General features: G+C 38.1%; 1 protein-coding gene across 1 annotated transcript; it reads left to right on the top strand.

Annotated features, from left to right (window-relative positions):
• Positions 1–9,222: 9,222 nt before the first annotated feature.
• LOC139732701 (ectonucleotide pyrophosphatase/phosphodiesterase family member 7-like) lies at positions 9,223–15,256 on the top strand. The gene is made up of 8 exons (XM_071643557.1): positions 9,223–9,306; positions 9,865–10,024; positions 10,846–11,089; positions 12,468–12,840; positions 13,114–13,254; positions 13,640–13,774; positions 14,403–14,509; positions 15,136–15,256. Exons 1-8 carry the CDS (start codon positions 9,223–9,225, stop codon positions 15,254–15,256), a joined length of 1,365 nt encoding a protein of 454 aa, XP_071499658.1.
• Positions 15,257–15,825: the final 569 nt, after the last annotated feature.

Raw genomic sequence — 15,825 nt, 5'->3', positions numbered from 1 at the left:
AACTACTTAAGTATCATTGTATGAGTGCAATAAATGCGATTCTTTTGATTAACTCTTATCTGTGTAGCAGTTTTTGGGACCTTAGATCACACAGTCTCATCTGATTTTACTGCGTTCTGATAAGATGTACTACCTATACTGAGCAACACTGAGGTTGTTTTGATACAGATCAGTGATTTCTGACTATCGCCTTTTTTTTTTCTTGTCCTTTTTTTCCACAATGTGCGAGTCAATCTCCGAAATAAGATAGAAATCAGTGGAGCATTTTTTCTATAGGATTTTAAATAATATACAATTTTTACGTTTTGTTTGACAACGTCAAATAAAGACTGGCGGGAGAGGGGTGTCAAGCCTCCACTCCATTGCCAAGTCGTGCCGTGGTTCGATATTAAAGCACAAAAACGCCATTGAAACCCTTTGACTTGATCGTATGAAGAATTGAATAAAAGCCCCAAATTTGGCAATGGACGTTACAAAACAAGACAGAAGAAAGAGCAAGAGAGAAAACGCACACAAAAAATGCAGCTCAGTGAATCGGTAGATTGGTAGATTTCATAAAGGGCCAATGCCTTGTGATGCATTATCGATTTCCTGCGTGCTTTTGACGAATGGCTATAGAAAGATCATTTTAAAGTATCGGAGGTTAACACAGCGCTACTATAAATCAGCATGAATCACTTTTGTTGATTATTGTAATACCTGTTCTATAGTCTCAGTATGAGACATTATGAGTGTGGACGACACTGTTGAAATTTTGTGATCTTGCAAGAATAATCTGAATTCAAGATTGTTGTTCATTCGCTCTTGTTTATGATGCTCCGTAACCGCAAGACAAGACCACACGTATGACTTATTCTACTAAAATTTCATAAATTGAATGGATCTGTAACCTATCATTCCATCACGAAAAACGATGTTAAACATTTACCTGTGTTGGCGCCAAGTTACAAAAAAGAGGAAAAGTATGTTGCCGTCATCAAGGTTTATCATTAACAAATATCACGTCTACATGAATTACACTACTTACTAAACTCTTATTCTAACCCTGCATTCCAGTGGGAAAAATTGAATTTGATGAATACGGTAATTCGCAGTTTTTCATTGTTTTTTAGCATTTTTGCGTTCATTTTCAATTTACAATTTTAGCTTCATTTTTTTCCCTACACAGTGCCACACACAGAGTATAGTATACATGTACGTATGACCTTGTCGCTCTAAAACTACGAACATTGTTGCACAGTATCTTTAACAATATAAGATTTCTGATGTTCCACATTTTATGACAGATACTTTGTACAGCTTTTTCACGGAGGCCATTAATCCAGTTGTAATGTCGATTTTTAGCCCAATACACAATGTTTTCGAAATGGGGCTTTGCTACCTTTAATGTGTTAAAAGAGATATTGTCAACAATGCTCCGCTCTTTAACCAATAACACGGCAGTTCTATCCCATAAAGTTCAAGCTCAATGCTATGTCCTATAGAATAGGCCCTTGTTGACTGTCGACAGAATTACCGTCATGTTTCTTCGAAGTATCCCGCATTCACCTGGCAACACGACAATTCATGAACTGCGTGATGACCGAAGCATCTTGTCAAGCTAACAAACTATGAGCCATTAATCTTTTTTTACTTTACCGCGCTCTCCTGTTTGTGACAAAAGGACGTCAATATTGCCAGGGATGACTAATTTTTGAACTTCGTTCAACATTCATGCTTTATTAATCTTCAGATCATTATCATTACGTTCCTAGCATGGTCCTAACTGTCTGACTGAGAAAGCGAAGACGAATACTTATCGTTTGGGGGCAGCATACACTTCGTAAACATGATAATTGAAAGAAATCAATAAAATTCAGTTATCAAATCTTATATCTTATAGTGCCTTATGTGACAAAAGAGTACATCATTTATATTTCACCTGATGTGCAAATACATGAACCCGTACATTGCAGATGGTCATACCAAGAAATAGGCCAAGTATATTTCTTATTACAATGTATGAGCAACTTTAATGGGAATTTGACTTATTCGAAACATGTCAAATGGAAGCGCATCAAGTTTACAGATGATTGTGAGGATTATATTTTTTTAATTCTTATGACGGTGTTAATGATAATTTTTATCTTAATTTCTCTCAATGTCTTGCACCGACTGTCTGAGACAAAGTAAAAAATCCTGCTTTCGTTGATGTAGTTCAGATTCTGATGTGATACACAGCCTGAAACTAAATTGTACTAGAGCCTCAGTTGTACATTGCTGTACAAACAACTATGAAAGTAGGGTGGATACCCAAATGCATACTTGTGTAGCGTTTACTCGCACGTAAGTAGTCAAAAAGCCAGGACTCGATTGTCACTTTGAAAGCTATCATCATGCGAGTACATGCTTGCAACTTCATAATCAACGCGATGTTGTCACAACCGCTTTCTGAGAATAAACGATCGCTTTGGTCACGAACTGGGTTTGGTCCACATTATCAAAGTCAGACGCCTTGGCAAATATGGATTTGAGGAAACATTGCATAGTAACATTCAACGTTAGAGGCAACTTATAAAACTAGTTACCCCTACGACGAATAAGCTGACTCAGGACATTGGTTGTGAAATAAAGTTGAGTCACTCCATCATGTTCATGGAGAGTAGAGCCAAACCCGAAGAGTTATTTGTCAAAAAATAACTGTCACCAGAATTTTGCGGCTGATTGACATTTATCAAACTTACTCATTCTCGCTACAGACATTATCCACAAATAGCCATGTGGCACAACAAATGTTATTACAAACAAGCTTGAAAGGAAGGCTACGCACAAATAATTATGACTTCACTGAAAAACTGGAACCCCCCCCCCCCCCCCCCCCAACAAGAAGAAACCATCACGGGGAGCTCAGTTCGGACACCTGGAAAGTTTGGCTCCGATATGCCTCTCATTGATCGATGATTTTGAGTTCGATGAACTTCCGATGGCACGAGTAACGCTCATATTTGGAAAAAAAAGTGTGCCAAATTGTAGGTATGCTGTCTTCTTTTTCAACCTTCAATTGTCACTGCACAGTATTATAACAAACAGTTGAGGTTTACTATTGCTGTGTTTTGTATTTGACGTTTCCTTGGTCGTTCCTCTGTCAGATCCGCGTGATTACCTCAATCAAATTTTATGTTTTAAAGAGCGTTCTTCTTAACTTATGTCGAGAATGTTTATTCTGCATATTCAACACCATCACTGAGGCAAAGAGGTGCTTATCAAAGGAATTTTTAAGTATTTGGAGATCAAAAACACAGCTTCGGTGCTTCTAAATAGTTCTAAAATGTGAGTTAGAGATAGAAGCAACAAATGTAAAAATGGTAATCAGTTTCATAATCAATATTATATATTGTTGAATATACCAAATGTGAACAATAGTTATAATAGAATTGTTTCTAGAATAAACCGTCTATATTTATGGTTTATCGAGGAAAACAGTGATAATCTTATTTTCCTTTTATTTCAGGCTTTATTGCAAAATCTTAATATGGTAGGATGTTTTCTTATACAACTGACCTACGCATACATACATCAAATATGATAACTCAAACATTTTTAAATCACTGCTCCCAATGATAAACAGTACCTTAAAAATTTCACCGGTTTCTTTGTCACTAACAGGAAGATTGCCTCCTCACTCCAACATCGTCCCACACTCAAACATCGATCTCCACCCTATAATAACTCTTTATCGAAGTTCTCTAAACAAACGACATTGAACGGCTTAATTAACATTTAAAGTCGTCAACGAATGCCTCACAAGGCCAGTCAAACCGACATAAGACTACATCACAGGCACAGCTTGACAGGGATCGTCAAAAGTGACAATGGTTAAATGAAGCCTTCTACGCAACTTAAAAGGGAGAAACTGTCATCCCCGTACACTTAATCACATTGACCAACAAGACTCAATCAATGTCCTTCACCAGGCACTATACCTTTTCACGAGTACGGTTTACGTTTTTGCTCCGTCACACGTTCCGTTTAGTAAGGCTATGTAAATGCAGGAATAGGGTGGCTCTTTGGTGCGATGAATACAGCGGTCACTTCACCTCACAACCTTCATGCTTTTCTGCTATGGAAACCATGCTTTCTATTCTCTTTTCACTGTTGACTTCTAAATGTAACAGCGCGAGGATAGTTCCTATAGCAGCTTGCAAACGCGTCTAAGATACTACTGATTAGGGACCTCGAAGATTTTTTTAAAGAAAAAACAAAACAGAAATCCCATGACTTCTGAGAGTCTTCCATGACATTATGATTTAAACAATCAGGTAGCGAAAATGTTAGCCAATATTCATATCAGTTATGTCAAAACTATTAGCATGATTAAGACAAAAGAAGATCAAGAAGGTAAATTGCTAATTGTATACCTCTGGGATCAACTCGATCAATGATTGATAATACTGATGGTGAAGCATGCTGATGGTCTGAATTAATAGATTTGAGCTTTTTAGGCGTTTAAAAATCCCTATAAAAGGAAGGCGAGTTTTTTAAAGTGTTTTCTCAGCACGCTCTCCTACGCATATAAACTTAAGCTTTTTCGTTGGCAGTGATGATGAATAAGAGGGAGAGAGAGAGAGAGAGAGAGAGAGGGGGGGGGGGGAGAGGGAGAAGGGGGGGGGGCAGTGTCATCCAAAACTACTTCACTGGGTTTTATTCATGAACATCGCTTCGGGGTTAATCTAAAATACTCGTCATCCTGTTCCATACAAACTCATCAACACGTTATCATCATTTTCTGAATTTACCTGTTATCAAGACTTTTGCGTTCGCATTATGAACCGTGCAAACTTCGATCATTGGCTTGTAGTACAAAAATTGTAATCTCAGTAAAACATTCGAGATATTTTTTTTTCCTTTGGATGTCTGAATAATTGTGAATAATGGGTTTTAATGTCACAAAAAGTATTTAGCACAGTCATACTTCTCGAGCAATACCTATCGAGATCGAAATTGCCTCAACACGAACATTTGACATTCAAAACATCGCTTTCAAGTGAAAACTAAAATGAAGAATCATTGATTGTCGGAATATGAGGAATCAGATGCCTTTTGTTTAAGAGTTAGCAAACACATTTCTCTTTAGCAGCATAGAATATGTTTTATACGTCGATCCGTCGTCGTAAGACAATCTCTTGGAATAAAAAGTGTTACAACAAGATCGCCAGATATGTTTTGTTATCTCTTACCACTTTGCCGTTATCCGCCATGATGAGGAAAACGTTGAGATATGCAGAGGATTGATTCAATCTTCACTTTCAGGACTGATAGGCGAGCATCCTCGGCGCTATCACGGTAAAGTGCCACCTTTGGGTGGGATCACTAATGATTGTGCGTTGGCACACCTTCGACTAACCGTTCGTTCTTTACTAAGGCTTTGAGTACGAAATATCTGCGTTGTGGGCGGACTACACGAGCAGACTATTATACTCGAGCCTAACAATATCTATTGTCCCTGACGCCGAATACAGTACTAAATGTGGAAACTTCTCGCCTGACACAGTCTGAGGGCGGTAACCGATCTTTTATACAGAGGCACAGTATTCTATTCCTGTGATACCAACGCGGCTACCATAGGCGGTCTTTGTCGCTTCAAACAGAGTACAGCTTTCATTCATCACCGGGTGCTAGGTTTTAGGTTTCTAATTAGAAAGTTTTGTACTTTGTACCAAGGGAAAGGAGCTAGAATATAATGAATTGATTAAAAAACTAATCTTTCTCTTTTCTGACGCCCCCCCCCCCCCCCGTATCCCATTCTCTTTCTCAAAGATGTAGGCATAATACCAATATACTATACGTCTTGTGTCTTCCCCTTTCTCACATGGAGTGTATTATTTTTAGTATACTAGTATATATATTACGTCTAAATGTTTTATGCCTTTTCAATACTACCCCATCCCCTTTTCAAGGTGACAAAATATAAAAGCCATCTTACAACGACAGGTACTGCATACCCCAAACAATCTGTTACCACGTTGTTATGTATGAATCGCACGACCAACCATAGAGGTCGTGATAATTTTTTCCCAGTGCATCTAGGCAGCCACAGATTCACTTTGAATAGAATTATTATTACCAGCAAGCCATTGTCCGTATTCTTTGCTGTATACAGGTAAAGTCATAGAAAGTTCACAAAGGTGTGTGGCCAATGGCCATGAAAGAAAGACTTGTACAATGACGTTCTGCCCTCCGGGTTCCATGAATGAGTTAGTTTGGAATTGGCAACTCGTATTATGACTTGTATAGGTGGTGGAGTTTTTACCCGCCATCGAACTCCGACAACCATGCATGTTTATCTGTGGTTTTGTTATAAAGCTTTCTTAAAAAAACTGTACAGCAATAAATAGCACACAATTGAACTAGTCTCTACTAACCTATTGAAAAATCGAATACCTGTGTACTGACCTGTAGACTACACAAAGCTGCCACATAGAGCTCATGCACTGAAGAAAGCTTAGTCTTATAAAGCAAATTTGAACTTAGATGAAATCTTCCTTTACTGACACAGAATTCCTGCGGAGATAATATCTCAACAGAAAGTCCACCCATCACGTTATTTTGTGTTAAATTGATTTCATGCAATATCGAGTAAAAGATCAGTAACTTTTGTGGGGTCATTTGTAGCGTTACTGCACAGTGGTGGAACACATAACACTTATGTTTAACTTGGAAAATCTTATGAAGAGGTCTTGCATTTCCTTCCCGTCAATGATATAGATATGTGTAACATTCGATTAATGGAGGGAGTCTTACAGGGACTTAGTGATTACCACATACGTTTGCAAGTACATGTACCTCGGAGTGATGAAAAAGTAAGCGTGTGAGCCTGACATTGTGTATTATATTTGAGACGAGGGGCTCAGTAGCAACATATATAGCTTTAAGATGCTATAAATGCATGCCTATGTTATATACATAGGCAAACAAATAAAAAAAGAAGAACAAAAAGTAAACACAGGTAGCACGGTAAGGAAATGTCGTACAAAAACAACAACAACAGCAACACACATACAGAATTTAAAAAAAACCAAAACACCTTGTTATACGAAGACAAACGTAGAATTCAACCCCTGTCACATCACAGGGTCCACATACCTACCTCTGCCTACTAATCACTATACATGTACTAACACTGCTCTCTGTATCTCATTATTCATCAATAGATGGCGCAATGGAGTTCACATTCAATACAAGTATGCCGACCCGGGTTTTTCAGACGCCAATCAACGCATCGAAGGTTTTCCAGTGAAGAAATCAATCAAACCGCGTCACATTACAATTTGACATCATGTCATTAGGTAGGTACAATACCTGTAAATCAACCAAATCATGGTAGAATGTAGACACGCATAGATTAATATGGTACATAACTAGGTTAACTCTATTCCAGAAATCTCACCGAAAGTTTAGGCCTATTATAATATCACACAGTATGCCCCCCTCCCAAACAAAAATACAATCGGATTTTCGCATTAAAAATTTTCCATTATGATGAAAGAATGACAATGTTATTTAAATGTATGAAATTATATCTTCTTACCTTCATCTTGCAACACACACACACACACACACACACACACACACACACATTCAATTTGGTAAACATGGTGACAGAGAAATGTGCATAAATCGTTGTAAAGCATGTCATACGCCTGTTTCTTCCAAGTTTAGCACTTAGGATGCCCTTGGCATCCATAATATTGATGAAAATGTTTTCCTCACAACCAACAGGACAACTAACAAACTGATTAGAATTATAAATAAAACGGTGGAAGACTTCAATCGAATTTTCCATAAACTGATAATTTATATCTTTCCTTAATCATTTACCACCTTACAAACTTTTTTTTTTGGTTTTTCTTTGATATTTATTGATTTCATTCAAATCATTCATAAATCAACCCATTCTGGATGTGACATGAACAAAAAATCATTGCAAATGCAATTCAAACACAAACAAATCCAATTGTCAATTTATACATGTACTACAAATAATCTCTCTTCAACATAAATAACTCGATTATAAATCAACCTTACTAACGATTTTTTCACGAGAGAGTTTTTACATGTACCAAACCTTCTCACTTACGAAACATATTACGCATAAAAAAAATACAAATCCAGAATGAAAACAAGTACATTATACAAATCCTGAATGAAATCATTCATAAGAGGAAAAAAAAACACACACACACACACAAAAAAAAAAACCCGACCAACCCTTCCCCTCCCAACCGGAAACACATCTACATCTATCCTACATATATAATAAAATACCAATATCTATCATGCCACTTATAATAATCCTTCTTCAAATCAAATCCCCATCCCCCCCGTCACTCTTTCAAACGCCGTCACTCTTTCAAACACACACACACACACACACACACACACACACACACACACACACACACAAAACGCTTTGTTTTCTTTCAGTGCGAGACCAGAATGAACTGCGTATTTCCGAGGTATAAATAAAATGGACAAAAGGTGGAGAGAAGGGGTCCCTAACATACACTACAAAGATTCCCATTTCTCTGTGACCACTATGCAGCAAATCGGATAGGGTTTTCTGTAAGATATAGGTAATAAGTTAGAGTTTCATACCTTGAATGGCATCTTGATTGATTCACTATTTTTAAAGTTTTCGTTGCAGAAAGTACGATTGTATATAGATAGGCCTATATCATATATTATATATATATAGGGCCTATATATTTACATATTTCTTTTGGTGGGTGGGTGGCATACGGTATACAGTCTCTAAGTTCAGTATCGAAGGTCAACAACTTTGTTGGTGAGACAATGACAGATACATCAATTTCAAACAAATTTTGCGCTTTGTTTTGTTATTGTAGTCCTTTTAAAAAATCGTATAGGTCCTATTTCTTTCCAAAAAGAACAACAATTTTGCATTTTCTGCCTGTGTGACGCTATGTGACTATCCATCCTTCCGTGCGATCGATGCATCGATGCCCCACATCGGCGTGCACCCATTCGCAACCCCCGCGCCTGAAGTGCCTAATTCTATAACAAGTTTATATCTATAATACATTTATGTATGTAATAAACAGAATCTGTAATATGTAATGCACAATGTGTACAAGACGGGTTGTTTGAAAAAAACTACGTGTGTGTTGGTGATTCAGACAACCCTTCTTTTGAATACTGGAGATACCGACTGACTGTCAAGGAATGCGTGTGGGAAAAGTCACTATCATAGTGGCAGTGCTGCTTCTCTGCATACAGCTTTCAACGTCAAGAGCTGTGATGGGAAAGGTACATTTTTTATTCCTTTATATACTTTACTATCAAAGTCTCTTTGACTGTAACATACCGTAAACATGCACAGTTAGCATTTGTCGATTTCAGAATATTGCAAAAGGATAAAAACCACGGGTGTGTTCGATCAGAATCGAATCTTTTGCAATTTATGCGCTCTTTTTATTTGGAGACCCACGCATAAAGCCTTATACATCGAAGGCAAGGTACTCTCTTTTCTAGGTGTCAATCTTCGCTGTTGATCATGATAACGAGTTGACCACTTCATCCGACAGAATGAATTGACAAGTTACATATTTACAAAGTTGTGACATCTTTTATAAACTTGATTCTTTTTATCTGGTTGTCATCCGCTGTGTGACTAAATCAAGTAATGTCAACATTAATGTCATATCTTGCTTTTCTCATCAACGTACATGACGTAGAACAATGAAGTTACAACTATGATGTAATTGTTAATGCTGGATATGTAGACATAACTGTCTGACTGTGTGTGAATGAATTGATCGATCGATCAATATCCATTATCTATTTGACTTTGTCTTTCGTAAGCAGCAGAAGCTGATACTACTGTTGGTCGACGGTTTGCGATGGGACAGCTTCGGCCAGAATCTTCCTCACCTGAACGAGGTGGCAAGGACTGGGGTTAAAACTGCCTGGATGGACGGAGTATTTCCGACCCTGTCCACGACATCCACGTACTCCATCGCAACAGGTAACCATGGAGACACAGTAAGCCTGAAGAGCAATTCCATTCATCATGTTCAAGTTGAGCAAAATGAAACAGCCGGAATGGTACCTGTCATCAAAATTTGATGTAAAGTTAAGAAAAAAGTTTGGGAATTCGAAAGTTTGACATGTTTTCCCAGAATAAAAATGGAATCACATAGTATGCAATTTAGATGAGATGTTGCTGTTAGAAGAATTTACAAATTGAATATTGACTGACTGACACATGATATTCTTTAAAAGACCTAGCTTAGCTCGTTCTCATACAGTTTCTGACAATTTTAGTAAAAATCCTTGGTACTGATTGGATGAGAAGCTCTGGTCACTGATTATTACTGTGGTAATTGTCAGAGACTGACAACTTGTCAAGGCCTGACAACTTTCATGAAACGATGCCCAGGACAATCTTCCAAATGAAAAACTAATTAAGCCATCTAAGTAAAGATATTACTACATATAGTACCCTCGATGTCCCCATCCGCGACGGTTAAGAAAAGCCAAATCAAAGGTGGTACATTCGGCTTGTGGACCATGAATTTTGTGACATTAAAAGATAGATTTTATTTGTTTTTTCGTCAAAATGAAGAGAGCTCACTCATTACAATTTACAAACATAGTAAGTAAAACTATTATCAATTTCGCTTCAGATCAGAGCCGATGAGTTCGACCTTTTCACTGTAAAAAAAAGGGCATAACTTCGTTGAATAATAAAGACAAATTTGCGTGGTATTTTGTGTCACAGAAAGTGAGGACAAATAACTGCTCATAAACTGATAATTTCATGACAACTTTACAACCCCTATTCAGGGCTGTATCCAGAGAGTCATGGAGTTATTCACAACGTTTACTTCGATCCCATCACAAAGAACCGGACCTACAAATTTGCCGATACCCTTAACGTAACCGAGTGGTTCGACACGGGAGCTGAACCCATCTGGGTGACTGCCATTCTGCAGGGGAAACACGCGGGAACAATAATGTATCCTGGTGGTAACGTACCAATCAAAGGTATCAGGCCCGACAGAAACGTCCCATCTACGTTATGGTTCAGGTAAATTAAAAAAAAAAAATGTATACACCGATATCTTGCCTTTCTGCGGCTTGTTGGTTTGCCACCCACACGCATTGTAACATAGCTTTTCCGCCTTGTGACATGAGTCGTAACGTAAACGTAGTGACAATAATATGATTTATCGTGAGAAAAGTTACATTCAAACTGTGATCCTTAACCCCGAGGATAGCTATCTTTGAGGATAAGTTCTGGTCCCCTGTTAAACTACGACGCGCATTTACATGGCAAAGTTTATCCTGGAAGGTAGCTATCCTCGAAGATAGGGTCACTGCCTCTCCTAACAAGTGGTAACTATGCTTATCTACAAGTTTATATCAATAAAGAAGACCTCCGGATGATTTTCAGAGTTTTACATTTTAACAACTATAAATTACTTATACTGAGTACAGAGTTTCAAAATTTATAGTGTTTGGGATGAGGAATCGCATTCCTTGTCTTTCAGATTGGTGACATGAGATTAGTTTCTGAATGTAAGATGGAGCACAATTCTGAAGACATTTTATAGGTGATTGACAAGATTTTGTACGTGATTCGCTTTTGCACAGGGAGCCAGTGTAATTGCTGAAGAAGAGGAGAGGCATGGTCATGCTTCTTGGCCAGAAAAACCAGCTTTGCCGCTCGGTTTTGAGCACGTTGAAGGCGCTGGTCATTACCTGAAGAAGTACGAGATAGCATGGCGTTTGCGTAGTCTATTCTTAAGGTAGTGAGAGCTCTCACAGCATGTTCACAAGCTTTCTGATCAAGGAAGGGCCTGATACGTGCAATATTTGAGAGATGAAGCGAACTGCTTAGAAACGATACATGGTGAACCAACTTCAGGGAGGAGTCAATTTCGACAACCCTAAGCTTCTAACCGAACTTGATGGATGAATGACGACGTTACCAACAGTCAGGGTGACATCGGATATCAAGGGGTGGATTCGCGGATTAGCGACAGCAAGGAATTCGGTTTTGTCACAGTTCAGTTTCAACAGATTATTCTCCATCCACAGCTGTAGATCCTTAACACATGCAGATAAAGTGGTGAGAGCAAGTTCAATTGCTCACTGTCCCTCGGGTCTGCAGAGGTGTATAGTTGCACGTCATCAGCATAGCTATGGTGTTGTATGCCCTCATGGTGTTTGATGATGTCAGGCATGGGCTGAGCATATAGACTGAAAAGTTGCGGGCCTAGTACAGAACCTTGAGGCTATAATATACCGACAGTTTTCCGTGTATGGGAAATCAGCAATTACGGAGTCAGGCATGTATTTATTTTCCACAAGCTCCTTGCTGTAATGACTTGACTAAGAAGTAACATTGTATTTAGTGTGATGTAACGAAAGATTCACACCCTTGACACTGCTCCGTTTTTCAGGGACAACTACGAAATGAAAGCTCGGATCAACGATGCAATATCCTGGCTGACTGAGGAAGACTTTGATCTCGTCATGCTGTACTTCTACCAACCTGATGACTGGCTTCATGCATACGGCATCGGTCATCCTGAATCGATCAACAAATTGCTGGAGGTCGACCAGGCTGTTGGTTTCCTCTTCGATGTCATAGCAGAGAGACAACTGGAGGACATTGTCAATGTTATAATCGCCAGCGACCACGGGCAAATTAATCAAAAGCCGTGGAAACATGTCTGTCTATACGACTACATAAATGAGTCCGATGTTGACTTCATGGTAGCTGATTACGGACCGATGTTCCAGCTCGTTCCCAATGATGGGAAACTGGATGAGGTTTGTTTCATCATCAATGCAAAAGTTAAGCAAGCAAAGTGAGAGATAATTTGACAAGATTCAAGTTAAATGTGGTCAGATATAATGTCTACCGCATTATGAAACAAAATGAATTTATCGCCTCCCAATGATGTACGTCACTATCATTGCAAATGATGTGACACATCAAAATCTAAAATCTATATTTTCCATCCAGACGTTATTATCTTCATTACGATAATACCGAATTATATATATTTGATAATGGCTCTTATTTACTGCTGATTTTTAAAGATTTACAGCGCCCTGAAAACTGCTCACCCGGCACTAACAGTCTACAAAAAGGAAGACATCCCCTATCGACTCCACTATGGCAAAAGTGACCGAGTATTACCAATCTTTGGATTGGTTGACCCCGGGTGGCATCTTCATACGGTAAGTTAGATTGCTTCACTTTCAGTTTTATGTCATATCATAACCTGGTGTTTTCATTTTGGTACGGAATACGGAATATGTTATAAGATATATGCTTATACAACAATGTAAGATACGTATATATGTATATATATAAATATATAAGAAATGTATTGTGTTTTCTATTATCGCGCGACGAAGTTTCATTGTGCACGGTATTTTAGTTACTTCGTCATTACGTTTGTTTGTATATATACAGTTGTATATTGTATATAGACCTGTTATATATTTGTATTAGAAAAAATATGTGTGAACTTAAATTGCCTCTAGAGCGTTAGATGCTTGAATTTGCAATTGATGAAAAATATGAAATGTCAGTCATTGATTTTTGATTTTTCTCCCTAAGAGGATTGGCAGGAACGAAGCTTACTTTGAGGGAGCGTCTCACGGGTATGACAACCAATGGATGATGATGAAGTCATCGTTCTATGCCCGAGGACCATTCTTCCGCCAAAACTATGCTGCACTCCCTATCGAAGCGGTATTTATCCCTTTGCCGTCAAACTTGGTTTTCCTTAATCTGTTATTTTCCTTTCTCTCCTGCGATTTCTCTTTGCCACGAGAAAGCCAAAGACAAATGGACTTTAACAGTTCTATTCTGTGTTTTTCGTTTTCTAAAGTTTTTCAAACAGGTATATAATTTATTTTGTATCTTATGAATTAGAATTCAAGAAAAAACCTTGTTCAATGCCATCCAATTTCGCATTCAACGAGAAAATTGTATTAGGCTGCAATAAAAACACTATTGGTCAACATCGCCCGCCTTTTTCGTCTCCATCTCCTACCTTTCTTCCTTCTTCTATTGATCTTCTTGGATGATTTCAAATAATTATCATGATCATAGTTGTTCTATTATGGTCATTTTTGTTTTTATTAACAAGAAAACGCATCGGAGAGTCAACATGCTCCTCATTCAACTCATTCGTCTGTAGTAGGGTTCAAGTCAACGCGACGTGGTGCGACGTTAACAACTCGTTCGGTACAAGCCTTTATGGAGAACTCCATGTTTGATGTTTCACATAATTGTAGTCACCATATCTCTATACATGATTTGAGACAAACGATTGTATGTGTAATATTCGAGGTGTCCTGTATATCTATATCCACAGGTAGATATCTACCCACTTATGTGCGAGATCCTGGGGCTAGATCCGGCACCAAACAACGGGTCACGTGACCGTTACGTCGACATGATCGCTGTGGGTCAGGGAGGATGGTTAACATGTGCCTTGATAAGTCTGCTTTTGTCAGCACTCGTTTTCCTTGAGTATGGCCGATAATTACAATCGTTTCGGACACTAGCTTCATGAGATATAGCTGATAGTTATCAAGGTCAATGTATTGTGACTTCCTGTGAGTGGCACAAAGGAATCTATATCAATATGGAACATGAAAAGTAGCACTAACAATTCTTGAAGTTTTATCAGATGAGTTTTTTGTCCCCCAACACTGTCCTCTTACAATAGAAGGGTAACATAATCTATATTACTGACTGGTCAAATGAGCGGTAGCCAATGAACCTATACTTACCTAATGACTGAATCAATGACGTATTCATTTTTTTTTCTGCATCATGAGGGAATCGAGACGTTATCAAATGATAATCAACAATAAGTTTATCGAACTGAATTTTCTTTTTTCTTCTTCTTCTTTCTGTGTATGCCTTCTCTGCAATTAATACAGCAGTTTGATAACTAGATAATTATGGAAGCCGGGCCTGAAGAATTCAACAAATTAAAAACCTTTCTTATGAGATACGATGTAGCTATCAAACATCAACATAACTAGCCAAACTTGATGCCTTTTTTTGTGAGAAACTGTGGTGCATTTAATACTCTTAAGGCTGAGTCACCGCAAAGTTAAGCCTGGGGAACGGCACAAAGGTAGGCAAACCGGCTATGCCCAACGACTGCTGACCAGGAGATGCTGCGTGCCTCTGCTGGAGCCGCTCGCTTCCGTTTAAATAAGCTTTGGTATGTGTGTGAATATATTTTGATATGTTGTGGTTTGTGAAGGAAAAGCCAGTGAAATAAACGTTATTTGAAACTTGCGTAACTTGTGATCGGTATTTCTTTTTTTTTTCTTTTTCTTTTTTGAAATGGTGGTCGGAAAATAAGACGTGGCACTTTGTAAAAGAATACAATTTGTGACAATAATGTTTTAGACAAGACATAGATGGTCAGTGAAGACACTGAACAAAAACTTCATAGAAAGAAAAGAAAAGAAAAACACCTGTGATTAAAGCATGAGAGCGACAATACTACATTGAAACAGCTGTGAAATTACATTGTATATCTATTTCACATCTCAGTATTACACATCACAAAGTGAAATTCGACATACAAGCAAGGAGAAATAAACAAGCAACAAACAAAATACCATCATCCACTAATGCAGCGGACGAGGGGACTAATAGGGAACTGAAAGAAGACCGTGTGACCTGGCAGGACTTTACTTTAAAGCTGCATTTTATTATGAATAAACAATTCAAATGACATGCACCAAATACTACATCACAGATATTAACATAGG

The sequence above is a fragment of the Diadema antillarum genome, unplaced genomic scaffold (assembly GCF_040938485.1).
Source record: "Diadema antillarum isolate AM-2024a unplaced genomic scaffold, OU_Dant_1.0 scf00000024, whole genome shotgun sequence".
Lineage (NCBI taxonomy): Eukaryota > Metazoa > Echinodermata > Echinoidea > Diadematoida > Diadematidae > Diadema > Diadema antillarum.
Note: the sequence above shows the minus strand (reverse complement) of the source record. Positions and strands in the feature narration are given on the sequence as shown.